The sequence below is a fragment of the Psittacula echo genome (assembly GCF_963264785.1).
Source record: "Psittacula echo genome assembly, chromosome: 1".
NCBI classification, from domain to species: Eukaryota; Metazoa; Chordata; class Aves; order Psittaciformes; family Psittacidae; genus Psittacula; species Psittacula echo.
Genome location: NC_137735.1, coordinates 153578426 through 153603868, shown reverse-complemented (window position 1 = coordinate 153603868; position 25443 = coordinate 153578426). Strand labels below are relative to the sequence as shown.

Sequence of the window (25443 nt, the reverse complement as noted above, 5' to 3'; positions counted from 1 at the left end):
AGATCGTTCACTCTTTGACAGTTGATACTTGAAATTAGTTGTTTTCTCTCAGACTAGAATTTAATTTGATTTTTAACTCTAATCTTGACTTTATTTTTTTGAAGTTGTCAAGCAGCATTATCTGTTTCATGAGTGTTTTCATCTGGTAATGTGTTCCTGTATTACTGCACCAACATAAAAGTTGTTATCCAATTTTGAAACTAGGCTGTGCAAAACTCATGGTCATTGTGGGCTTTTAGCAAGTTAAGAGAGGTCCATCCAGATTCTTTTGCTTTCAACTAATATTGGTTTTGTCATATATTTAGAGACTCTCCTGCCTGTGGTTTGCATGTAGACTGAGGATCTTTCTGAGCTATTTGACTTTATGTAAATCTCCTCACCTTCTAAATATTTGTAATAATCAGTTCATGATAGACACTTCTACCCCTGCTGCTTCACAGCTTGTATGTTCGTCTGTTCTCTTACTGATGAGACTGAGGGCCTTTAAGATAAAGTGTGTAGAATTTGTCAAAGCTTAGTGCTTTAGGTCACAATTTAGTTTTACTTATACTTGCAGCAAAGCTTTGGTTTTATGAGGAAATTGTTGCAGATTCCTGTTGGTCGAGTGATGATGTTTCCATGCTTCTGTTTGCGCACTGCAAGTATTACTAATGTGCACTGATGAAAGACAGAGACATTTCACATTTAGACGTTCAAACAGGGATAACCTGGAACTGGAATCACTGCAGCTCAGTTTAGTGATCTGCAAGTTGATCTCTAGCCACAGCTAGTTTTCTGGGACATTTTTTAATGCAGAGGTTTCCGCAATAGTAAAATGAATTGCCTTTACCTGCCTAGTTTCTAATGAGATCATGAATTACCTTCTGGTGCCGCCTTCTCTCTAGTGACTATAGAGAGAGCTGGACATCTAGCTGTTAGTAGTGAAGTTGTAGGCAAGGTGAAATTTGCACTCTGTATAAAATGTAAAATAGAATTTTTGTCTGTTAAAATGGAGGTACCATGCTGCAACTGTGTGACAGAAAATACTGAAGCAAACCATAGAGCATTGTATCAGGAAGATTTGGAATGTCTGCTTTGTTTCTGATTTTGTGTGCTTCTGCATCTGTCAGTGTTGAATACTCTTATTGTGTACTGTTGTCTTCTGGTTAGTCTTAGGTAGGTAGGAGCTAGTGAAAAATAAAAATTAACATCTAGTCCTGAAAATTCTCCTTAAATACTAGCTGTGCTGCCAAAACAAACAAAGAAAAGGCAAATTGAAAGCAGAGGAGTAGCCTCTTCCAAACATTTTCATCAATGCTAATATGGAATGTCTTACATCTATGTGAATTCTCATGGTTTGTTTTAATCATTGCTTCCTGTTGAGAGCAATGGGAAAATGAGTAAATCATAGCAATAGAATTTATAAAAGTTACTATCTCTTGGAAGCAGCAGAAAGGCAAGGTATTTACAGTCACTTTCCTGGGTATATTATTAGCCAGCTTAGCCTGAACAGGAGTCCTTGTAAGGTAGGTGTGTGTGACAGTGAAGTGTTAATCGCAGATCCCATTTCATCATCACAAGTCCTGAATATCTTCAGTTTGCTGGTACCAGTGATAGTGTGTCAGCCTAATACGACATACCCAACTGGACAGTCATTTGTCTGATATGCCAGATTTAATTAATACCTAGCCTTTGTGTTACACAGTGTGATCTCAATTTCTGTAATAATAAAATTGTAACTCAGTTGCAGGAGAATAGGCATTTTACTCAGTCTTTACTGGCTGGAGAGAACACAGTTTAAAAAATGTAATCATCTGCTTTATCTCTTGTGAACCATCTGGTTATCTTGGGAGTGTAGGTCTCTACAAAGGAGAATATACTGTAGTTTCTGAAGTGTTAGTACCATATAGTAAATGCAGACAATTAAATACTTTTGTTCTGTCTCAGTCTATATTCCAGTGCTGGTATTTGAACATTGTGTGAGAGTTGTTACTTACCTCCATTTGCTGCTGAGGATAAACTGTTCCCATGTGTCTACATTGGAATAACAGATCTGGAAGAAATAAAATTAAATTGATAGAAAATGTTTCCTTCTTTCACAGCTTCCTGGTTGGGGGTTGGCTGGTCTCTGTGCTTGTGGAGAGTCTGTAGAAGATACAAATACTTGCTTTTCCTGGAAATTGAACACTAGGCATACAGACGTTCACCTCTGACTGAAATTCCTGTTGAAGGATCAGCTACCATTCAGTCCATCTTTCGCTAACACAGAACCATTAAGGAATAGGAACAGAGCTGTAGGGAGGAGATGTCACCAAACAATGCATTTATTTTTTTTTTTGGGGGGGGGGGTTGTTTCTGAAGATACAATAAAAAAGGCATGTGTAGAGACTATTTGCATACGTAAATAAGATGTTGCATGTAAAACTAACTGCATGCATTAGAGGTCTTATGTGTTGAGTCATAAGCAGTGAGAAGGTGAAAGTATGGAACAAACGTTTGACAAGACAGTATACTAAAATGCAATTTTCCATTTTGTGGCAAGGTCTCAAGAGTCTCTGTGATAGAGACAGAAGTGTTTTAACAACCCTTTGAAAAGTATCCTCTCTGTATTTTGCTTCATAGTTTATTTTTTCATCCACAGGTTGAATGCGCATTTTGAGGTGAATCTTGATTGCTCAGTCTCTCGAGCAGAAATGTACTCTGAATACCTCTCTACCTGTAGTAAATTAGCTCGAGGTGGAATCCTAACATCAACTGGATTTTATAAATGTCTGCGGTAAGGCAAAAGTCCATGCAACAATAAAGAAGCAATTGTATGTGCTTAATACTAAACTGTAGCTTTAGGTTTCTTTAAGAAGAGGTCTACTGAGTTCAGTTTGAAAGATACCCAGTTTTAGAATTTTAATTGAAACAAATGTTTATAGATTTTGTTTACTTTTATTTAGTTCTATTTCAGGATCTTTGATAGGGTTCCTTCTCTGCTCGTAGTCTTTTAAAAGTAGTTTTTGGAGGTATTGTCGTTTTCCCTTGGCCTGTGTGAGGTCTTGGCCAACCACCTGGTAGACTTGCTGATCCTCAATGATGAATACTCAGGTGCAATTGGAAAATCCTTCCATATTACAAAGATGTAGGCAGTTAATCTGCACGTGAGCAGTTATTTGAAACAAAGACATTGCAAGAGGGTTGTGTTACTGTGTTTATTAACATATATTTGTGTTGTGTTCGGCAGAACTGTCTTTCCAAATCATACAGTGAAAAGAGTAGAAGATCCAAGTAACAATGGTCAAGCACATATACATGTGGTAGGAGTGAAAAGAAGAGCTATACCACTTCCCATTCAGATGTACTATCAGCAGCAACCAACTTCGTCTACCCCAGTTGTCCGGGTTGATTCTCTTCCTGACGTGTCTTCGTCTCCTTCGCCAGCAGGTTTTTAGATTAATTAAATATCAAGTATTTTGCACTGATTCAGAAATAATGATAAAAGACAAAAGCTTTTGAAAATACTTCGAAGTGTTGGAAGTCAGGGCCATGTGTTTTAATTGATTTTATTTAACAATGTTAGGAGTAGTGTTGCAGTATATGTTTACATTTCACATGTATCCCGTCTTAGTATTTGATGTGTAAGCCATAAACTTCTCAGCAGTCAAGCCCTCATTGCTGCACCATTAATTCAGAGGCAGTATGGCTGAGAAGAGAAACTGCTTCATACAGATTTACGGATTCAAGCCTTGGGTTTTGAAAGATTTGTTATGTTAACGTGTTTTGAAATAATTTTTGCTTCCGAACTTCTACTCTGTTTATTTCAACAGGAATCCCGCATGGGCTACCAAGCGTAGGAAATCCCTATCAGAGGACCCCTATGAACCAGTCTTCAACTTTGACAGCAACACAGATGTCTTTTCCAATTCAAGGTGTTCACACTGTGGCACAGACTGTTTCTAGAATTCCACAAAATACTTCTATTCATACACAGCAGCAACAGAATGCTCCAATGACTGTTATACAGAATAAAGGTCCAATATCCTGTGAAGTAGTGAAGGCCACAGTAATACAGAGCTCTGTTCCCCAGTCTGCAGTTCCTGTTACTATTGCTGTAGGAGGAGCACCACAAGCTTCTAATCAAAATTACAGCACTACAGGACAACAGCCGTCTGTAACTGTTGTTAGTTCTCAGACGTTGCTTCACCACCAACCTGTAATTCAACAACAGTCTCCACTGCATGCAGTGGTACCAGGACAGATACCTTCAGGCACTCCTGTTACAGTAATTCAGCAAGCTGTACCTCAGGGTCATATATTTGGCAGAGTACAAAACATACCAGCATGCAGTTCAGCAGTTTCACAGGGTCAACAGCTAATCAGCACATCGTCACAACCTGGGCAGACATCATCTCAGCAGTCCTCTGCTGGTAACCAGCAACAAGATACAGTCATCATAGCACCACAGCAGTATGTCACAACCTCTGCATCTAACATTGTTTCTGCCACCACAGTTCAGAATTTCCAAGTAGCAGCCGGGCAGGTGGTTACAATTGCAGGTGTCCAAAACCCACCAACATCTAGGGTAGGGTTTCAGAACATTGCACCAAAGCCTCTGCCGTCTCAGCAAGTCCCACCTGCTGTGGTACAGCAGCCCATGCAGCCACAGCAGCAGCCTCCACCTCCGTCCCAGCAAAGTGTAGTGATTGTAAGCCAGCCAGCTCAGCAAGGTCAAACTTATGCACCAGCCATTCATCAGATAGTGCTTGCTAATCCAGCTTCTATTCCTGCTGGTCAAACTGTCCAGTTGACTGGACAACCAAGCATTACTCCATCTTCTTCGCCATCCCCAGGTCCGGTTACAAATAATCAAGTCCCTACAGTTATGTCATCTTCATCTACCACTCCTCAGCCACAAGGACCCCCTCCTACTGTCAGCCAGATGCTTTCTGTAAAGAGGCAGCAGCAGCAGCAGCAGCAACAGCAACATTCACCAGCATCGTCACAGCAGCAGGTACAGGTACAACAACCGATGCAAATGCAAGTTCAGTCACAACAAGCTAATACAGGAGTTGGCCAGCCTAACTCTGGTGAGTCTAGTCTGATAAAACAACTGCTTCTTCCAAAAAGAGGCCCCTCCACTCCAGGGGGGAAGCTTATACTCCCAGCTCCACAGATTCCTCCACCTAACAATGCAAGAGCTCCTAGCCCTCAGGTGGTTTATCAGATGGCCAATAACCAGGCACCAGGTTTTGGAGTGCAAGGACAGTCTCCAGCTCAGCAACTGCTAGTTGGACAGCAAAACGTTCAGCTGGTCCCAGGTGCAATTCAGCCCCAAGGGGCAGTACAAACTGTACCCATTTCTAATTTACAGATATTGCCAGGCCAGTTGATCTCAAACAGCCCAGCAACCATTTTCCAAGGGACTACTGGCAACCAGGTTACGATAACAGTTGTGCCAAATACAAGTTTTGCTACTGCAACTGTGAGTCAGGGAAATGCAACTCAAATCATTGCTCCAGCAGGAATTGCAGTGAGTGGAGCACAGACAGGAGTTGGGCTACAGGTGCAAACACTTCCAGCTACTCAAGCACCTTCGGCTGGACAATCACAGTGTATTGCTGCTCCCCCATTCAAAGGTGATAAAATAATTTGCCAAAAGGAGGAAGAAGCAAAGGAAGCAACAGGTTTACACATTCATGAACGTAAAATTGAAGTTATGGAGAATCCTTCCTGCCGAAGAGGAGCTGCAAACACCAGCAATGGGGATGCAAAAGAAAATGAAATGCAGGTGGGAAGTCTTTTAAATGGGAGAAAGTATAGTGACTCCAGTCTACCTCCTTCTAACTCAGGGAAAACTCAGAATGAGGCCAATCAGTGCTCACAAGTCAGTAATGGGCCATCATTAGAAATGGGTGAGAATGGAGCTCCTGGAAAGCAGAACTTTGAACAAATGGACACACAGGAAATCAAAAGTGATTTGAAGAAGCCCCTAGTTAATGGAATCTGTGATTTTGATAAAGGAGATGGTTCTCATTTGAGCAAAAACATTCCAAATCACAAAACTTCCAATCATGTAGGAAATGGTGAGATATCTTCAGTGGAACAACAAGGGAATTTGGATGCCACGCAGCAAGATACTGCCAAAGGTGATCAAGGGGAAAGAATTTCTAATGGGCCTGTATTCACTTTGAGTAGTTCACCTGTTGTAAGCGGTACACAGGAGGCTGCAAAACTGTTAACCCAGCAACTTAGTGGTACCAACACTGATTTACCTAATGGACCTCTAGCTTCAAGTTTGAATTCAGATGTGCCTCAGCAACGCCCAAGTGTAGTTGTCTCACCACAATCTACAGCCTCTGTTATACAGGGGCATCAAATCATAGCAGTTCCACACTCAGGACCTAGAGTGTCCCAGTCTACCCTGTCATCCGAAGTTCGGTCTACTAATGGCACAGCAGAATGCAAAACTGTAAAGAGGCCAGCAGAGGATAATGACAGGGAAACTGTTCCAGGAATTCCAAATAAAGTAGGAGTTAGAATTGTTACAATCAGTGACCCCAACAATGCTGGTTGCAGTGCAACTATGGTTGCTGTGCCAGCTGGAGCGGATCCAAGCACTGTAGCGAAAGTAGCAATAGAAAGTGCTGTTCAACAAAAGCAGCAGCATCCAACCACGTATATACAAAGCATGGTCACACAGGTATGTTGCAGTGTTCTTTTTACATTAATTCTAACTGTGATTCTGACTAATGCTGTGAAATAACGCGGGTGAAAATGTGAACTCTCTCTCTTGAATAGTATTTAAAATATTCAGAAAATGATGGTTTCTGTTCTTTCATGCACTGAAGTTCTAATAGTTTACATACTTCCTTGATGTCAGTGACAACAGTGGAATTTAAAATAGTTTGTAGCTTGATAATACATGGTAAAGAAAGAACTTCCGCTCGCTGGTTTCTTCCTTAAAGGATTAACTGTTCTGGAAACAAGAATGATTTGTTGCATGGTCTGATAGAAATGTCAGTATTGTTCTGCCTTTTATTCTTGTTCATTATTGCTTATGGATGGGTGAATATGTTTTACTGCAAGTTGAACACTGCAGCTGCATCTGGCTTGCTGAAATGAGTTGAAGTTCTTGCATTTAAAAGTGGTCTTCAAAGGCTTGCTTCCACTACAGTCAGGACAAGTGTTGTCTTGTAAATGTGTTGAAATACTTGTATTTGTTTATTACAAAATATTTGTAATGTTTACCGATAAAATAAGTATTGCTGGGGTTTTTTTCTCTGTGTGACAAACTTTGGAGAGGGATTTTGTTCTTTTTCCTTGATCAGCATTTTTTGACCATTTTAAAGTGTTCCCTAACACTGCACTAGAAATGAGGTTATGGCCATCATTTCTATGAGCATTAATAAGTACAAGTAATAATATTTAAGATTATTCTAGTCTCTAGATTTCAGTTTTGTACATGAACAGAAAATCCCTCTCCAAAAAACATTCCTAACCTGGGTAGGAGCAAAAAGAATAGAATAGGAGGTCTGGCAGTCACAGAGTTCTGACAGATCAGAGAGAGGAAATGAAGTTTTGAGTGTACATTAGTGCATTTTGACCTTGAGGTAAAACACGTCTTCTTTTCTTCCTTGTTAGGCTGGTTGGTTGGGTTGGCTGGTTCATTTGTTTTCGATCAGGTAGCAGGTATAGACCTTAAACTAAGCCAGAACTGAAAATTCAAGCGATGGCTGGTGCATGTTCTTTTTCTGCGTCAAGCTTCTACTGAAAGCTCTTTTGACTTTCCTTCATTTAGCTGTCAGAAACCAGGACTAACAGTTAATAATAATTATTAATATAATTATTAATATAGTATTAATAAATTATATTAATATTAATAAATATAATTAACATAATATTAATATAAAATAATAACAGTTTTCTTTCTTTTTATGCTTTACTTTTTTAAATGCCATACCATACAGAGTTATGTTCTTAAAATGTCTTTGAGCTCCTTGTAAATTTTCACCCTAGGTTTTATCAGAGATCTGTATTTTTCTGATCCATTATTCATCTTTGTTCTTACTAGAAATGATTTGACCAAAATGAAAGTGTGCGTTGCAGCATAGAGACAATTCACTAGATTTTCTGTAGTGTGGCTGTGTTAGCTGTGCCTTGGTTTTTACAGTGAGTGGTCTTCAGCTGTTACACAGTTTGAATTTCTATTACAGCTTCGCTAAGGATTTGGCTGAAATAGAAACTGGTATGGCTATGTCTCTGGAATGGAATGAATATTATCTGTGGTTATTTATTCCTTGGATATGTGGCTGACAAGAATTTTCAGTTGTCTCAAACAGCTACAGAAGTATTAGACTTTCAGATTTTTGAGAAGAGGGCAGTAATACAGTTAACGATTCCGTTTGTATTAGATAATGTGTATCATGATAATAGAGGGGAGGAAAAAGAGAAAAAATATTTTCTGTCCTGATAATTACTTTTTTTTTTTTTTTTTACACTATCACTAATATCACTATCTTTAATAGTTCCTGCATTTTCCATTACCTGTACAAACAGAAATGCTGCCAACTGGGTTTGCCATTCAATACTAATTTGCAGGTCAAAGTGACTTGCTTTAGTATCTGCTGCTAGGGAAGTTGGCTTATTCTTCTGCCTGCAGGATACCCTTCCTTTCTTCAGAATTACAGGAATGTGGAAGAAGAGGAGTTAATTAGTTTTGATCTTGGTGAATGATCTAATTTGTTAGCTAATTGCCTTCACCATTACAAGTAGCTATTCATGAATCATGTCTATCACGATAATACTAATTACTGACTTACAGTAGAACCCACTTTTTATTATTCTGTTCAGATACAGTGAACATCATAGTTTGGCTTAAAATCTTTACCACTCCTTTAAAATTAATGTGTTGGACTGAAACAGTCCCGTCCCGTGTCCCCCGCCTCCTAAGCTGCAGAACAGCTGCAGTAGCCATTGTTTTTCTGGAAAAGCAGATGTTAAGTCTTTCATGTATTGTGTCTGCTTTTAGGAGTATCTGTAAGACATCCAGAAATACTAAGATGAACTCTGTGTGAGTTTTACTGATAACTTCTTCTGTGGTTAGGCCCTAAGTAGTGTCTGATTTTCCCCCTCCCATTTTGAGAGTCTTCCTTGTTTGATAAGCAGCTTCCTTGTCCCTGACTTTTTGGAAGGCAGCAGCTCAGGAACACTTCTTCACTTGAGTATCTGCATTGTTTTATCCTCTCTGTAGTATCTAATGTGTACTGGTTGTCTTGCAGAAGAAATGGGAGAACATGGGTCTTTCTGCAAACAGTGAAATTTGTCATAAATACAATCCAGTGGAGAAAAATGGTGAAGGCAGGTGAATAAGCATTCACCATTATTGAATGGTGAATAATAAGGGGTATTAGCTATGGAAAATTGTATAGCTGCTGAAGCTGTTAGTGTGTGATTTCCTGTTTGCTTGTCATCTTAAAAATTATTTTGAACTAGAGCTTGTATTTCAGAGAAGTGAGAAAGTGATAAAAGAAGAAAATGTGTAATAAAACCCAACAGGAAGGCTGGAAAAGGAGATGTAGAGGACAGAAGAGGGAGGAGGGTATTGCTGATGCAGCTCTACAGCATGATTAGCTGTCATGAACTGTAGAGAGGAGAAAGGGAAGACGCTTAAACTGAAGATAAGGAAGGGCAAACAAATAGGGGAGGAAGGGAACAGCAACGTGAAAACTAAGGAAATCAAGAAAAAGAGTGAAATATTCCTTAAGGGAATGTAAAAGTTAAGAGAAGATTTGCTTCATAATATGAATGTTAGTTTGAAATGAGCTGGTACCATATGACTGGGGGGGGGGGGGGGAATGTTCATTTTAATGGCCTACTACAATAATAAAAGTTATATACTTGAGCTGTCCCACAAACAGCATGTAGTGCTATTGAAATCCAGAAGTACAGGTATTATCTGTGTATAACCTGTGATGATTCCATGTTAACTGTACACCTCAGCAGAACTCATTGAAAAATAACTACATATATTCTGACTTTAAAGATTTTTCATTTATTTTTTTGCATTTTTATAAAAACTTAGGCTGTGGATGTATGGGTTATGGCAGAAGAGGAACATGCGATACACAAAGTGCTGCAATTTTTCTTCTGTCTCCATCTATTTTGTGAGCTCATGGAAGGTAGTCTGAGAGGAGACAGAATGGGCACATCTTGGCTTCTTTTTATTTTATTTTTGTGTTCCTTGTTCCTAGATTATTGCTTTCCTGAGACATTTGTGCTGGACCTGCGGATGAAAAAGAGAGGAATGAGCAATTACCTATGTGTACACTTCTTTTCTTTTCTACTTTTTCTTACTCCTCTTCAAACGCCTCCAAAACATCTGTTGGACATAACCATGTTGGTTTGTCCCAGTTGGTGTGTGTTTTGAAGGAAAGCTCTGTTTCATGCCAAGTTCCTAGAAGTGAGCAAATCTGATCTGAATTGCCTGATCTGGCTTTTAAAGTAAACACTTCCCTGCTCATCCTTGTCATCCCCTCATAAACAATGTACACCCATTTCTCTTAAGGCTGCCCACTTGAAACATGCTTGTGTGGAGATTTAAGTGGCAAAAACTATGTGAGCATTGCCTCAACTATTCGCTCCTGCTTTCTGTTGATTGGGAAGCTGAGAATTACTATGCACCAGAAAGCAGGTGTGTAGCTCCAGGAGGTGTAATTCATTCCTAGCCACAGAGCAAATGAGTTTCTCAGCTAGAAGTACTGGAATGCAGAATCTTTGTGCTTTTAATGCTCTTCACTTGTGAAACACACTGTTGCAAGGAGACTTAAACTTCAGTAATCTAACAAGAAAAGAACATCTATATTGGTGGCTACCCATCCACCTGACCCCTTCCTCATGCTCAAATCCTCACATACTACTTTTTGGCTTATAGGTTACCTTTTTATGTACATTCACTATCCTGAAGCTAAACATAAAATTTTGTAATACCAAACTGTAAATCCTATGATACTTTAAAAATATTTTTACTGCTAATTAACTGTTTATTGTTGAGTTAAATACATTTACAGTGGGTGTGCCTATACTAATGGTAGGAGAAAAAATACAGCCTAATGCCTTTGAACTGCACGTGTCAACAGGACCCTCATCACACTGGGATGCAGTATGTTCTCTTGCTGACAGCACACTAGGCCTTTTAAATAAAATGGGCAGAGATCATGCTAAAATAGAGTTATCCATTAATACATAAGTGGAATGGCACCATTTGTTCTGAGAAGTAGAGGTGGAGACCATTTCTGGCCCCAAGCCATAGGGTTTCTTATTCTTGCTACAAAGGGAGCTTGTGTGCCCAGATGGAGGATCTCTTGTGTGTGAAAATAAATTAGTATCTTTTGTAAACAGTCCATTCTAGTTGATGGAAAGCTCTTAGCTTCGCTCTTGGTTTTCATGAGCATGCTGGACTTTCTCCTCTCTCCACTTCCACGCCCCCACCCCCCCCCAGTATTCAATCTGAAGTCACCCAGTCTAGATACAGAAACTCCTGCTTATTAAAAGTAGGCTGTGGTATCTGTTCTATAAGTAGACTGCACAGTCACTAAGGGTTTGCATTTATGTGGTTTTAAGAGTTCAGTGCAAACCCTACTGAGATAGGTGATGCTGCTTAGAGGTACTTTTCAGTCCCAAGACCTGGGGAGATCTGCCTTGTGAAAGTGGTGGCAGATGCAAATCATATAATAGAGAGGTCTAATTTGATTATAAAAAGATGCCATGAAGTGCTTTCAAGTGTGCTGGAGTACTGGGTGCTTGATTTCTTGAGGAACCTGCTATCGCTAAATGTTTTCCTAGAGGGAGAAATCTTTATGCCATGGGGAATTATTTTTTTTTTCCAATATTATGTCTCCCAGCAAGACTTTATTAGGAAATGTTAAATGTCTGTCATAGTTGTGTATGTTAAAGAAGTGAGTTTTACGTAGTCTTTGCATATCAGTACTGTAAACTAGGTAGCACATAGCAGGTACTTCTAGGTACATTTCTGGAAAAAAGGAGTATGACTTCTGAAAAACAAAGACTATACCTAATTTTAGTGATGTCCTGTGTATCATGCATTGCTAAATGGATACATGAAGATAGAGGAGGGGGGAAAAAAAAAAAAACAAAACCACAAATTACCAGTATTTCTGATTTCTTGAAAGGAGAGAGGAAAGCTTTGAGATGCTCGACCGTAGAACTTACATTTCTAAAATAAAACCTAGGAAAACAAATGTAACTGCTTTATCTGTTGATTAGAAAATGCAATCAGGACAGCTGATAGGCAAGCAAGAGATCTGACTTAAAAATACATGGCAGGTGTAACCGCCTCGTGCTACAAGTTTGAGTGAAAGTACCTTGCAGTACAGCAGTAATAAGAAAATTCAGAACAACAGCAATTACTTTACACATTTCAATTTATCAGCTGCATTTTTCATCACTGAAAAAAAACATAGAAAGAAATTGGAGGGGAAACCGAATTTAACTTTTTGTCCTGAAAATTTGTTTCTCTTTCTGTGCTCTTCTTATTTCAAGCATGTAACATTGTTTTGTATATCTCAGATTTCCTTGTTTAAAATAAACAGTTTTTTAATGAGATGGTATTAAACCCTTTGAATACCACTAGGAGAGCCTGCCAGAAAAACCCTTGAGGAAAAATTCATAATTCTGGATTAATTGCAGGGTTTGCTTAGAACGGAGTAAATAATACATGAACCACACATTGAATGATGAGAATTAAATGAAATACTGAATTCATTCAGTAAGATCACTCTCTTTCCAACACATTATATGACATAGAAGTTCTATGGGGATAAAAAGTCACATAAAGTATTGATACCAGGAGGCCAAGTGAATACTGCAAAACAAGCTGTACTGCTGACACTTGATTATTTTACTTTAAGCTTCTCTTTAAAAATGCTGTGTAAAAGGGATGCTGATCTTAAAAAGCTCTGCTTGTGTTTACCTTTTGTTAAAAGATACATTATGAAGATTCATTACCCAGTCTGTAAAATAGCCTAGGGGACTTTAGATGAAGATCATTGCTGAGTCCAAAATAATTAGCGATGACTAATGGACTTTGGAGTCCTTTATTAACGCAGATCACAGGCATCATACAGTAGGGTGATATATAATACAATACATCCTGAACACAGCTCCTGTGTCCAGGAGTTGCTGAGTTTTGCCTTATTTTTATCAGGATTTAAGCTTCGATATGCGAAATGTTTTGGTTTTGATGAGGCTTTTTTGCTGTCCCTTTGGTCATGTTGTTAGTGTTGTATGATACGTGATAGTTACTAACGTGTTACCTTGAGTGACTTGTCCACAATGCCAATAGAGAGCAGCAGGAAGGGAAAATAAGACCAATATGCAAATGAAATGTCAGAAGTTGTGATTAACTGTTTGTTTCTTTATAGTTAAAAGTCTAAAGCTGTTCTATAACAGCTGTAAAGATGTAAACAGAGTACTGTGCAACATTTGAAAGTGCTTCTTTCAGAATACTCTTCAGCACAGACATGAAAGCAGTTTTGTTTGGTCTGTTTTGAAAGAGTGTTGCATTCCTTTTCTAACAGTAAGGGAGAAAAGGATGTTACTCTTCATTCCTAGCTAGTATGCAAAAGCTTAATAATTTTTTTTTTTTATTGTATCATCTTTATAAGCCTCTTGCTGGCCAGAGCCTTCCAGGAAAAAAAAGAAGAAAAACAGTGTTCTGGCATAAATACTATTCCAAAATGGGAAGTCCAGTGTCATCTGTTAGTGAGAAGAAATAACATAGACATGATTATGTTTTAATCTCTTTTTAAGTCACTTTTAAGATAATTTTTATTTATTGTGAAAATAAGTGTCTTGTTCCCGTTGCTCGCTTGCAATATTACATCTTCTTTCCTTTCTGAAATGTTTGTGTTTCACTGTGTATGAGTTACATGGCGTGTTTAGGCAGTCTAGGCATGTGGTGTTCTGTATAAAGGTATGTGTGGTGGCTGGTTTTACAAGAGCTTGAAGAACTGTATAGTTTTCCAAGTTTTATAAAGAAAATGGTATGTCATAGTTTGAGCCTGCTGGTCTGTGATAGTGTTTCTTCAGCACTGTTCAGTTTACCTTAACTCACTCTGTAACATAGGCTGATGTGTACTAATGTGGCAGTTCCAGAATTCCACAGATGCAGCATGTAAAACCATTTCATCAAAGAACATAAAACAATTTATTAGATGTATCAGTGCTCATCTTACTTCTTTTAGCAGAATTTTCTCCTACATTTACATAGGAAAGCAAACTATTCTGTGTGCTGATATTGCAGCCTCTTGTGTTTGCATGGTTTTTTTCTTTACCTAAAGAACAAATAAAGTCTTTGCAAAATAATGCTGTCATTTGCTCCACTAGCACCCTTGAGCAATTCCTTTGCAGTCATAATTCTGTATTTGAATTCAGCCATGAGGGTTAGGAATTTGAGTATTAGAAGCTTCTGCATAAATACCGTGGTGTAATAGTTGTATGTTGCTTGTGTTACTTTGTCTATTAATGCTTTTTCAGAGTTCAAAGTGTTAAAATCTGAAAACTTGCGGTGGATTAAAGTGTAAAATGAAAGACCTTTGAACAACAGTAAAACTGTATGTCAAGTCTTGAAATAAGCCTTGTTTAAAACTGTGTTTTAACTTTTTCTACAGAGCACACCTGCAACGTCGATACCAACAGTGCAAGTACAAGGCCAGCAGATCAATTTGCAGCCGCCTTCATACACTGCAGCAAGTCAGCATGCAGAGCAAATGAAAAAACCTGGACAGAACTTCATGTGTCTGTGGCAATCTTGTAAAAAGTAAATGGCTCCTTTACTTAACTACCTTTTACTAATATGTAACAGATGCGTGTATATAGAAAGTGATTCTACAAGTTCTGTCCATTCTGTTTCTTTAAGTTACTTTATACATTGCCAATGGGGAGAAGAAAGTGAAAAGTTAAGGAAGCCAAAGCTGAGATGGAGGATAGCAAGACATGTAACTGCTCTCAGTTATACCTCAGAGCATAAAAGGAGTATTATGTGGCTTTCTTGTAACAGATTGATTCTTCAGTAATAACTAAAATATTGTCATGTAGTTAAGTTGTTTTTGTTTAAAAATCTAGCTCTGAAGCTTGTTCTCTGTGTTGCAAATATAAAAATAGTTCCTGTACTCCAGTTGCAAATCATGTCTTGACATTTTCTTGTTTTCAGCTTTTAATCTTTCTTGTGTTTCCAGTTTTGCAAGGGCAGGGTGTTGCACTTCTGTGTCCTGGCTGAAGTCTTATTTAGATTATGACTAATTTCAATAATTATGATACCATTTGTGAGCCACAGGACTCCATTGTCATGAAAGGAAATTAAAAGGAGCTTAGCCTTAAGAGTAGACAGCAGTGATTAGACTTTTTTGGTTTGTTATTGATGTCTTTCACAGAGAAGAGCAAGCTATCAGACTTTTGGTTGTAGGCTGATGGAAACATATACCCTTATTACCAATATGTATGTTTTGACACCGATTTTTAAATAACAGGGTTTTGAATGTGTATAGTTTTCACCTTAGAAGTGATTTTTGTTTCTTTGGTAGGTAACACTTCTCTATGTAAAAAAAAATACATGTAAAGGTTTACTTACTTTTTACTTTATTCCTTTACTACTGATAAATTTAACTGTAGAGCCATACTCTACTGGCTGCATAATACATGTATGAACACCTGTGTTGGTACAAGAGTGGGTTGTACTGAGGTGGCAATGAAAAGCTGGGGCGGTTTGTAGCAGAAGCCTCGCCAATTTATACCATCTTGAAGAGAAGGGTTGGAACTGGATGATCTTAAGGTCCTTTCCAACCATAACTGTTCTGTGATTCTATAACTACAGTTTTGAAGCATAACTTAGTTCCCACATTTCTTCTGTGTCTGAAGCTATGTAGAGCTGAGGTAAATAAACTCATGTAAATAGCCATAGAATAAGCCAATATCACATGTGAACTGCGGTGTAAATATGTGCAGACAAAATTTGAGCAGGAGGAGAAGCAATACAATTATATTTACCTTATATTATTAGTGTTTTTGTAAATTTGTTTTAAAATATTATTCCAGTAAGTTTTCCTGAGACTGTGGGGTTATGTGGCATTTATTTTACGAGTTAATTTCTACATTTTGCTTCAAAGATAATGTATCATTTCTCTTGGTTTAGTTTCTCCTATTGACTTCTTGTACTGTTTTTTGTTCGCGGTTAAGTTTCATTATTTTCAAAAGAGTTCAGAGATTTTTGCATTGGTAAAATTTACTCCATGTGGCACACTGTTCTTCTTACGCTGTCTCTCACTTCTAAAGTGTGTATTTCAGTCCCAGCCTTAAAATGGTTTAGATAAACATTACACTCAGCATTTCTCTGAGGTGAAGAGAACACCAAAATGTGAAGTTAGCATCTTTTTCAAGTGTATGTTCTTTATTCATATTCCTTGAGCAGCCTGATTAAAAACCCAGAAATGTCAAATCTCCTGTAGGCTTCCTGCTTCTGACAGACATAAAGAAAAATCTGGAATTGCCGCCTCTTACCGTAACTTTTATTTATAGCTCTCAGTCTTGGCTGTTTTCGTTGCGTTGTTTGAGCAGGAAACAAGAAGATTTTTTGGAGTAGGCCATTAGTCTATGTCCACTACTTGGTTTCATTCATGATTGCGTAGCATTTTTTTTCCCTAGGTATTAAGCAGGCCAGGTTCATTGTAGTAGAATGATAGAACACTGTATCTTTCATGGTGTTCATAATTAACTGGAAAGATATGACAGGAGACAAATTTGATATAGTATTTGCACCTGTTTCTCTGAGCATGTTCTTTAGTTTAATTCTCACAATACATTAGCACTGAGTTTCCCTTCCAAGATATATTATAGAAGGCAGTGAAGGCCTTCAAAAACGTTTTATTGAGAATCAAAATAAATATGAATAAATAAAATGTTTCTTTTCTTACCCACTAACTTGACTGCTGCTGTCAGCAATATTCCAGTGGCATGGGTGTGGGTTCTGCTGTTTGGTTTCTTAAAATTAGGAAAAATTATACCAAGATTTTGAAATTATACTACAGATTTAGTAGTGTCTGAAGACTACAACCAGATCAGGCCCAGTTATGCAAATAGTTGTCCTGGTTCAGCAGTAGCAGTCATTGTTCTTCTTAGTAGCTGGTGCAGAGCTGTGGTTTTGACTTTCAGCCTGGGAACAGCGCTGATAACACCGATATTTTTAGTTGCTGCTCAGTAATGCTTACTCTGACCAAGGACTTTCTGAGTCTCATGCTCTGCCAGGGAGGAGGGGAAGCCAGGAGGAAGCAGAGACAGGACACCTGACCCAAACTAACCAAAGAGGTATTCCATACCACAGCACGTCATGCCCAGTATATAAACTGGGGGCAGTTACCAGGAAGGGCTAGATCACTGCTGGGGTCGGGCTGGGTATCAGTCGGCGGGTAGTGACCAGTTGTATTCTCTTCCCTTGTTATTTCCCTTATCATTATTATTATTATTGGTGGTAGCAGTAGTGATATGTGTTATACCTTAGTTACTGGACTGCTCTTATCTCAACCCATGGGAGTTACATTTTTTTGATTCTCCTCCCCATCCCTCTAGGAGCAGGGGAAGAAATAAGGGGGAGAGTGAGCGAGCAGCTGCATTGGTTATGAGTTACCAGCTGAACTTAAACCATGACAGTTGTAATGATTGGCTGCTTGCAGATGTATTCAGATAAGACTCTTAAGAGGTGTTAGTCAGCACACTACTTTGCATTGAGGATGTAACAGAAAGTAGGTGTTTTCCTTTGAAGTTCCTCTGTCTGCAAGTACTGCTAATTGTATTCATCTTAAATGAAAAGCTGCTGTTTGGTTTCACAGGTAGGCAGGAGATGTCTGCTCTTGAGTTGCTTTGTATTTAAAAAGTATATTGGAAATGTTATTGAGTCTCCACTGCCTGTCAAGTCAGCTATTAGTTCAAAGTTCTGTTCAGCAGCTGAACAGAATGGTGGAGAAATTAAGTGGGAAATGAGTCAACTGACTATATTCTCATGTATTCTCAGTACTTTTTTTTTCTTTTTTTTTTCCAAAGTGGTAGTAAATTTGTGTCTTCTTAGATCAGTAATTGAAGTATAACACTGAATGTATTATACAGTGAATGAACCGACACAGCTTAAATAGCTTTATTTTTTCTTAAAGACTTGCCATGTTGAATAAAATGCTTGAACAGGATTTATTCATATTTGTGCCAGGCTTAAGTTTACATATTGACTTCCCCTTAATTGTGGGAAGACATCTTGCTATCCTCTGAAACATCAACTTTTGCTGTTGAGTCAACGTAGATGTAAAATATTTTATTTTCATTTTCTACTATGGGCTGTCTGGACCAACAGCAAGAGGCAGGTATTCCTTCTTCCCAGCTTCTCTTCCCAGTAAGAGCCGACTGGCATGGAAAAGATGAATACTTTTTTAGAGAGTAGTATTTATTGTCTATGCAGAAGGTAATTGCTGTATTGCAGGAGGTTGTTGCTGTGTTGCAGGTGGTTATAGCAGTAGGATTCAGTTTATACCAAAGACTTGTCTCTGGGTGAAATTAGCTCTTTAACACCTTTACAGGTTTCAGATAACAGTATCTACACTTAGGCCTATGTATCAGTTTCAAGTATGTTTGCATAATGGACACTATTGAAATGAGCAATAGGATGTGGAAAGAGGTGGCTGGATCAAAGCACCTACTGATCTGCTATTCATATGCTGAGAGTTTTGACTTGATCTTGTCCATAAGTGACTGCCGTGAGTTTAAAATGTTACTCCATCCTTAGCTGCTTGGTGTAACTCTCTGATTGGAGGTCATCTCTGTCTTGGCACTGTTCAGCCCAGTGAGTTCAATCAAACATTTTAATGCAAATACTTGTTAACTGAAACTAAAGTACTGGCATGTGAACCCAAGTGGCTGAGGTGGGTGCATATGTTTCCTCTTCAGTAAGACTGCTGGACTAGTGGCATCTATCCAGCAAGTGTGTGAAGACAGCTGGTGGTAATGACTTCCCAAATGGCAGCAACTGGGTTTCTAGACCTCTTCTGTCCAAGTCTTAAGTGGGTATTGATGGGCTGGGTTAGTTGTATTGAAATGAGCTGTAAGCAGCTAAGTCTTTTGTTTGGCCATTTTTTCTCTGTTGAAGTAAAAGATGTAATTTGTAACACTTAACACCTTAAAATATTATCTAGACTAAAAAAAACCCCAAAACAGTTTTGAGTCACTTCCTATTTTCATTTACTATTTTTTTGAAATACAGTGATTCTCCATTGCCATTTGATATACATTACAATAATGATTTCTTTTGTCTACTTGACAATTTGAAAACACAGATCTAACAACTGTTGATTCACCAGTTCACAGTGAGTTGTAACTCTTCTGCCACTTTGAAATGGAAGAAAATCCTTATCAGGATGAACTCACTGCAAGGTGTTTTATGCCTGTGCTTTCGCCAAATAGAATATGTGAAATACACTGTTCTGTTACAGGACCAGGCTTAGGACAACTTCATCTTTTCTCCATCATTCCCCATTGCAAAGAATGGGTCGGTTGGAATTAATGTGCATTATTCCTTTGGTAAAGTATAAATAGAAAAACAGAACCATGGTATTTAAGTCAAACTCAGCAAAATCGTATTGCTGTTTATTGGTAGCTCACTGGTAATACATGTACATGGTTTTCCTTCTAAAATTTTATGACTTTCAGTTTATCAATGCATGTCTCATTTCTGAAAATAAAAACCATTAGGCAGTATGGGTTTGTTTGTGATATTTGCACTTTATCATTAACTGTAAAAAACCCCTTAAATTCATCTCCCCCCCCCTTTTTTTTTTTGTAGGTGGTTTCAGACACCATCACAGGTTTTCTATCACGCAGCAACTGAACATGGAGGAAAAGATGTCTACCCAGGGCAGTGCTTATGGGAGGGATGTGAACCTTTCCAGCGGCAGAGGTTTTCCTTCATTACTCATTTACAGGTGCAGATTTTCTTTTACATATTACTTCAGAAAATATTACGAATTTCATGGTAAATTTCCACTCACCTTTCTCACTGTCTTTTCTCTTTCCTTTAAGCAGGATAAGCACTGTTCCAGAGACGCTTTGCTTGCAGGATTAAAGCAAGATGAACATGGACAAGCAGGAAATCAGAAGCCTTCTAATAAGTAAGAGACCTGAGCTTCATTAGCAGTAGGGAAAATAAGAGAATTAGAAATTATCAGAAGAATGTATGTATTTATAACGTGGCTTATCAGGTGAAAATCTTGTTATGTAGAGTCTGTAGCAGTAATCAAATTTGAGGTGCGTTAAAGTAAGGCAAAATGGGCAAAGGAGCGAAAAGATTGTGGTATGGGAGGTGTGGTTGCAGTTATCATAAAAACCCAGGTAATTTTTTAAGGTATATGGTCAGTACTCTTTGAATATTGCTCTCAACATTTTATTCTGATTCTTTTCCCAACTGTAGAGCTGTTTATAACTTTTATTACAACAGGAAAATACTTGTAATCCAAGTGGAAAGCTACTTGTGTACAGTTCAGCAGTTTCATCAGCTGAGATGGATTGTCTTGTAACTTGCTGTGCTCCTTCCAGTTTTGTGGTCTAAATTTGGGCTAATTTGGTCCAGGGACTCTTGTAGTATACTTTCATTTAAACAAGCAAGCAAGATAAACACCAGCTCCTTTGAGTCTTCCAATTTTGTGCTGCTACCTGGAGTCAGTTTTGGCTCTCCTCTTTCCCAAAATTATTTCAGGCATCTGGAATTAATATTGGAGAGTGCAACCCTATTGCTTTGGGGTTGTGGGGGTGGTTATGTTAATATTGGAGTTATTCAGAGTTCACTTAATTGTGCAAGTGTATTAAGACTAGGTCTGTGTTAGTAACCAACTGGAATCTTTTTGTTGCAAGCTAAAGATGTAATTACATGGTCCCAGGCAGATTTTTGCAGTCTGTTCTGCGGCTTCTTGAATTGCTACCAAGCTGCTGGAGGCAGCAAAGGAAGTTGAGTATGAAAGTTGATAAAGGGAGTCCTTTTACTTTTTTTAATATAAACAAACTTCTTAACACAGATTTATGATTGCTTTATGGTGCCTTGTTTCATTACACTGAACAACATTCAGACCTCTGAAAACCACAAAATGAAGAATTATGTTAATGTAGTCTTAAATACTTGGTAAATGGGAAGTGTAGGGCTGATACCATCTACTAACATGGTGTGATCTTAACTCTGCCTTATCAAAAATGTTCTATCATACAGGTAGCACATCCAGTAGCTACGTGTCCTCACAGGATTCTTTAAAATTGATGCAGGTACTCATAATAGAAAAAAACATTCATACGTCCCCTCTTTTGAGGCAGTATGCACTAGTTCAGTGGGATTTGGAAGTAGAAATTTATATTCATAACCAGCTCCTGCTGAAATACTGAGACTGCAATAGCATAAGATACTAAGAATGTGATTTCAGAATGTAAATCGAAATAAGAGCATTCACTACTCTAAGTAGGATGGTTTGAGTCTCCCTGCCAGCCCTTGTTCCTTCTCATGGCTATGCACTGCTTACAGTGAGAGAACTAGCTTTAGTTTTTTGCCTGATTGCATGGTAAATCAATTCTAGTTTTAGAAAAACCTGATTAATTTTAAAAGTGGATTTTTCAGATGAGTAGAATACAGCTGATTTACAGTCAGTGAAACACCAGTACAGGAGGTGGGCTGGAACAGAAGAAAGGGATGAGACCTTTCTTTGTCAGCACTCACAAAAGTTAATACACTCAGTTTATATGAAATCATGGAGGTTCCCTGTCCGTTACTTTTACTCTCTTCCCTCATGTCTTCATTAGTCCTCTTTTACTAAAGAAGAAATCAATAAACAGGAGTATTTCAACTAAATGTAATATGTAACCCACATAATCTTACAGAGCTGCTACAGAGTTATGTTCACACAACTGGTAAGAGCATCTAGCTACATGAGGAAGACAAGGCTTGATAATTTGCTTTCTGGAATCAGTGGCTTGTCAAATGAAACCTTAATCTTGCTCCAACAGGTCACCTCAAGTTGGCTTACATGGTCATGTTGGAAAGCTGACTGCCAAGGTTTTGGCTTAATTTACTTTTTGTTGAGTCCTAGAAACTTGACAGATATATCAGCATACACTGATAATCTGTGTGACTGAATTCTTCCATGGAGCTGAAACAACTTAAAAACTTGGTGCTGAGGTGAAGCATGTGTAAGTCATCGACTTTTAGGCATTAATTGGGCCAACTTTCTTCACTTCATCCGTCACTGTTCAGTAAAACTACAGCTACATCAGAGAGTGCTGATAGAGCACTCATGTGTTAGATATGATAGAACAGTCATGTGTTACTGGTGCTGGAAGTAAAATCTGGAACACAGTGTAAGGGCCCATTCTTCTAATTGTAGTTTCTGTCTATCATGACACTATATGTACCTGAAAAAAATCTGTAACAGCTTTTGCTAGAGCCAAGCTAGAAGTTAAGATACATTACAGAGTTGATTGTAGACCTTAATTCTGTATCTCTTTGCTTTTACAGTTGTATTGTATTAACTCTTCCTCTTCTGGTTTTCAGAGGTAGCTGAATATTGCATTCTGAAAGGTCAGGTAGCACTAACAGTTTATGTTGACTGTAGCTTTGTGCATTTGAATCGTTTTGGATTCATGTTAGTTTTTTTTCCTGGTTGCCCCTGAAGCAAAGGCTGTAGCATGAGCTACCAGAAATATTTTTCATGCACCATGGGAGTGGGAGGAGGAAGAACTTTAAATCACAAGGTGAATGGTATGGTTTGAGGTTAAGGAGGATATTATTAAAATGAATTCAAGAATCTAGATGTTTCTTGAGAGATACTTGCTCACAGACACAAGTCAGTCTGCTGGATGAATCAGGAACTTTTTTATCAACTTCTTTTTTTCTGAAATCAAAAAGAGAACACAGTTTTTTACTGTCTTCTTAATGTATTAGGAATACATTCCTAATTTATTGCAGCTGTCCATTTTTCAATATTTCTAGAATGAAGGCAGTGTAACTTCGGTTTTCTGAAATGTAGCATGATAGCTGTCGAAGAGAGGCATTGGGAACAGCCTCCATTGATGAATCCTTGTTCTTCTCAATACAAGGAAAACAAAACTGTTCCAGAAATTGAAAGTGAAGATGATAATTCCTTTACTGTTGTATTCAGTCTCCTGTAAACATGTGTCACTGCCCATCAGTTTCATAATTCAGCCTCTGCCCTCCTTTTCCTTCATAAAGGTTTTCAAACTCCTATTTCCATTCAGAGAAGGATGACAGCGTGAGCAACATTTTTAAAGAGAAGTCTGAGCGTTAATACTTTTTAGTTTTCTGTTTTGTGGTTTAAAGCTGTTCATATGAACCAGTTTTCTAACTTTTTGCTAGGTTTCCTTGTTAGAATTTCATTTTCTGAAGAAATGGAGAATGGAGAATTGAATGGAGAATTCAAGTTTTATTCTTAGAACTTTCACTTACAGTGAAAGATGCCTAAATAATACTCTTACAGGCTAACTTTAATTTTAAAAATTAAACATACACATTTGATTCATACCTTTGCACATGAGCACTGCTTGCACTTACTCAGGTTCTACTGAGGTATTAAAAGGTTTCATAATAATATTGTTCAGTATGTTGAAGCGTGGTGATGTTTTTCACCACTGATACTGCAAAATTTCCCTTTGGGATGTCATTATGGGTCTTACTTAAGTGAAGTTGCATATTTATGCATTCTAAATTGGAATTTTATGAGTAATTTAAAAGCTTTAGGTTAAATAAAGCTTTGACTTCAGTGTTAATACTGAAAATGGAGAATTTGCTTCTGGTATATTTATTTGTACCAGCTTTATAAAATACCCTGCTTGATTTATTAATCTCAGTCTGAAAGCTGTAGTAACAGATAATTGGTTTTACAAATGTTTGATCTGTTTTAACAATTAGATGGTTTATGTATTAGATCATAACTTAAATCATGTTCTTATATCACTCCTCACTAACCACAGTTAATGTGTATTTTATATTGTCTTGGTGTCTAATGGTCCCAATGAGCTGCGTCAAGTTTTGAAGAGCAATATTTTAAGGATATTCTCTGGCCAAATCTCAGATGACATTTGCATCGCTGCTATCCCAGTTCCTGTTAAAGCCTGTCTGATAAAACATCCCTTTAAATCGGTACCCTTCAGGAAGTGGCTGTGTCATTAGTACACTATATTACTTTTACATCGCAAATGTCATGGGTGATGAGCAGTACTTCAAGAAAAGTGTATCTTCACGTAAAATAAAGCCCATGACTCTTCTGAATGCTTTGCAGTAAGATTTATCTCTGTGGAAACAAAAGGCAAATCACGTATCATCACCCAGTATTAGTGGATCTTTGTGTCTCTGTTCAGATAGGTTACAAAATTGTAAAATAAAATTTCAGTTGTTAATCTCCTCAAAAGTGATGCAAAGCTTATTTTTATGAATTCTTTCTTTACTAACGTAGGCAGCCAGCTGCAGGGGGTACTGCCTCTACTCCCAGAGCACAGAAGGCTATTGTGAATCATCCGAGTGCTGCCCTAATGGCATTAAGGAGGGGATCAAGAAACCTTGTCTTCAGAGATTTCACAGTTAGTATTGTTTGACTTAAGTATTAGATATTAATTGATGCCTGCTACTACAGAGGTTCTACTTTTTTTCTTCTCTTTACTTTTGCAGGATGAGAAAGAGGGACCAATAACTAAACACATCCGATTAACAGCTGCCTTAATATTAAAAAATATTGGTAAATATTCAGAATGTGGTCGCAGGTAAGCATTGCATGATTCTTCTAATACCAGTGGGCAATGTTGTCTCTGTTAAGTACCAGACAATAAGTAGGTGTTAGTTAGCCTTTAGAAATACCAATAGGTATATTGACAGTACAATTTCTATATCAGTTCTGCACTGTTTAGTTTCTCACACAAGTTCTTAGCATTACCTTACCTAAGACAGTATTTGTGATCCAGACTTCTGGAATGTGTCTTTTAAATTCGACAGGTTAAATTTTTGGAGACAGATGAGAGAAACCTTTGCTGCAGGTCTGTTCTTTTTCTTCCTGAAGGCAGTCGTGCAAGACTCTGAAAATTAATTCTTCTGTAAGCAACTTCCCATTTATCTCAACTTGAGAAAGGGGAGCATGAGCTCTCACAAACACATTAAGTTGTGGAGTCACACACAGTTGCATTCCATACTTCCTGCCTCTCTGTTGCTTTCCTGTCCATACTTGAGTTAACTCTAATAAATGAGACTCTCTCAGCTTTCCTCTCCCTTGCAGAAGATCCTTCAGTAAGTAAATAGACCAGTACTGACATGTGGTGCTAAGTAGGAAATGTTCTTTATGATGTAAAAGGAGTAGTAGGTAGTTACTGTGCCAGTAATCACTGTGCATGCTG

At 38.0% G+C, this 25443-nt stretch overlaps 1 protein-coding gene across 6 annotated transcripts in view; it reads left to right on the top strand.

Annotated features, from left to right (window-relative positions):
- ARID2 (AT-rich interaction domain 2) overlaps nucleotides 1–25443 on the top strand; it is a 105483-nt gene that overhangs the window by 76698 nt on the left and 3342 nt on the right. For 2 of the 6 annotated variants that reach the window (XM_080639102.1, XM_080639100.1), the window contains 8 exons: nucleotides 2621–2755; nucleotides 3209–3408; nucleotides 3792–6664; nucleotides 14652–14800; nucleotides 19856–19994; nucleotides 20092–20180; nucleotides 24516–24639; nucleotides 24728–24819. In XM_080639102.1, coding sequence (XP_080495228.1) covers nucleotides 2621–2755; nucleotides 3209–3408; nucleotides 3792–6664; nucleotides 14652–14800; nucleotides 19856–19994; nucleotides 20092–20180; nucleotides 24516–24639; nucleotides 24728–24819 — 3801 coding nt within the window. The remainder of the gene's footprint in view (nucleotides 1–2620; nucleotides 2756–3208; nucleotides 3409–3791; nucleotides 6665–14651; nucleotides 14801–19855; nucleotides 19995–20091; nucleotides 20181–24515; nucleotides 24640–24727; nucleotides 24820–25443) is intronic. The other 4 variants (XM_080639103.1, XM_080639101.1, XR_013958889.1 and 1 more) reach the window with 3 other exon arrangements.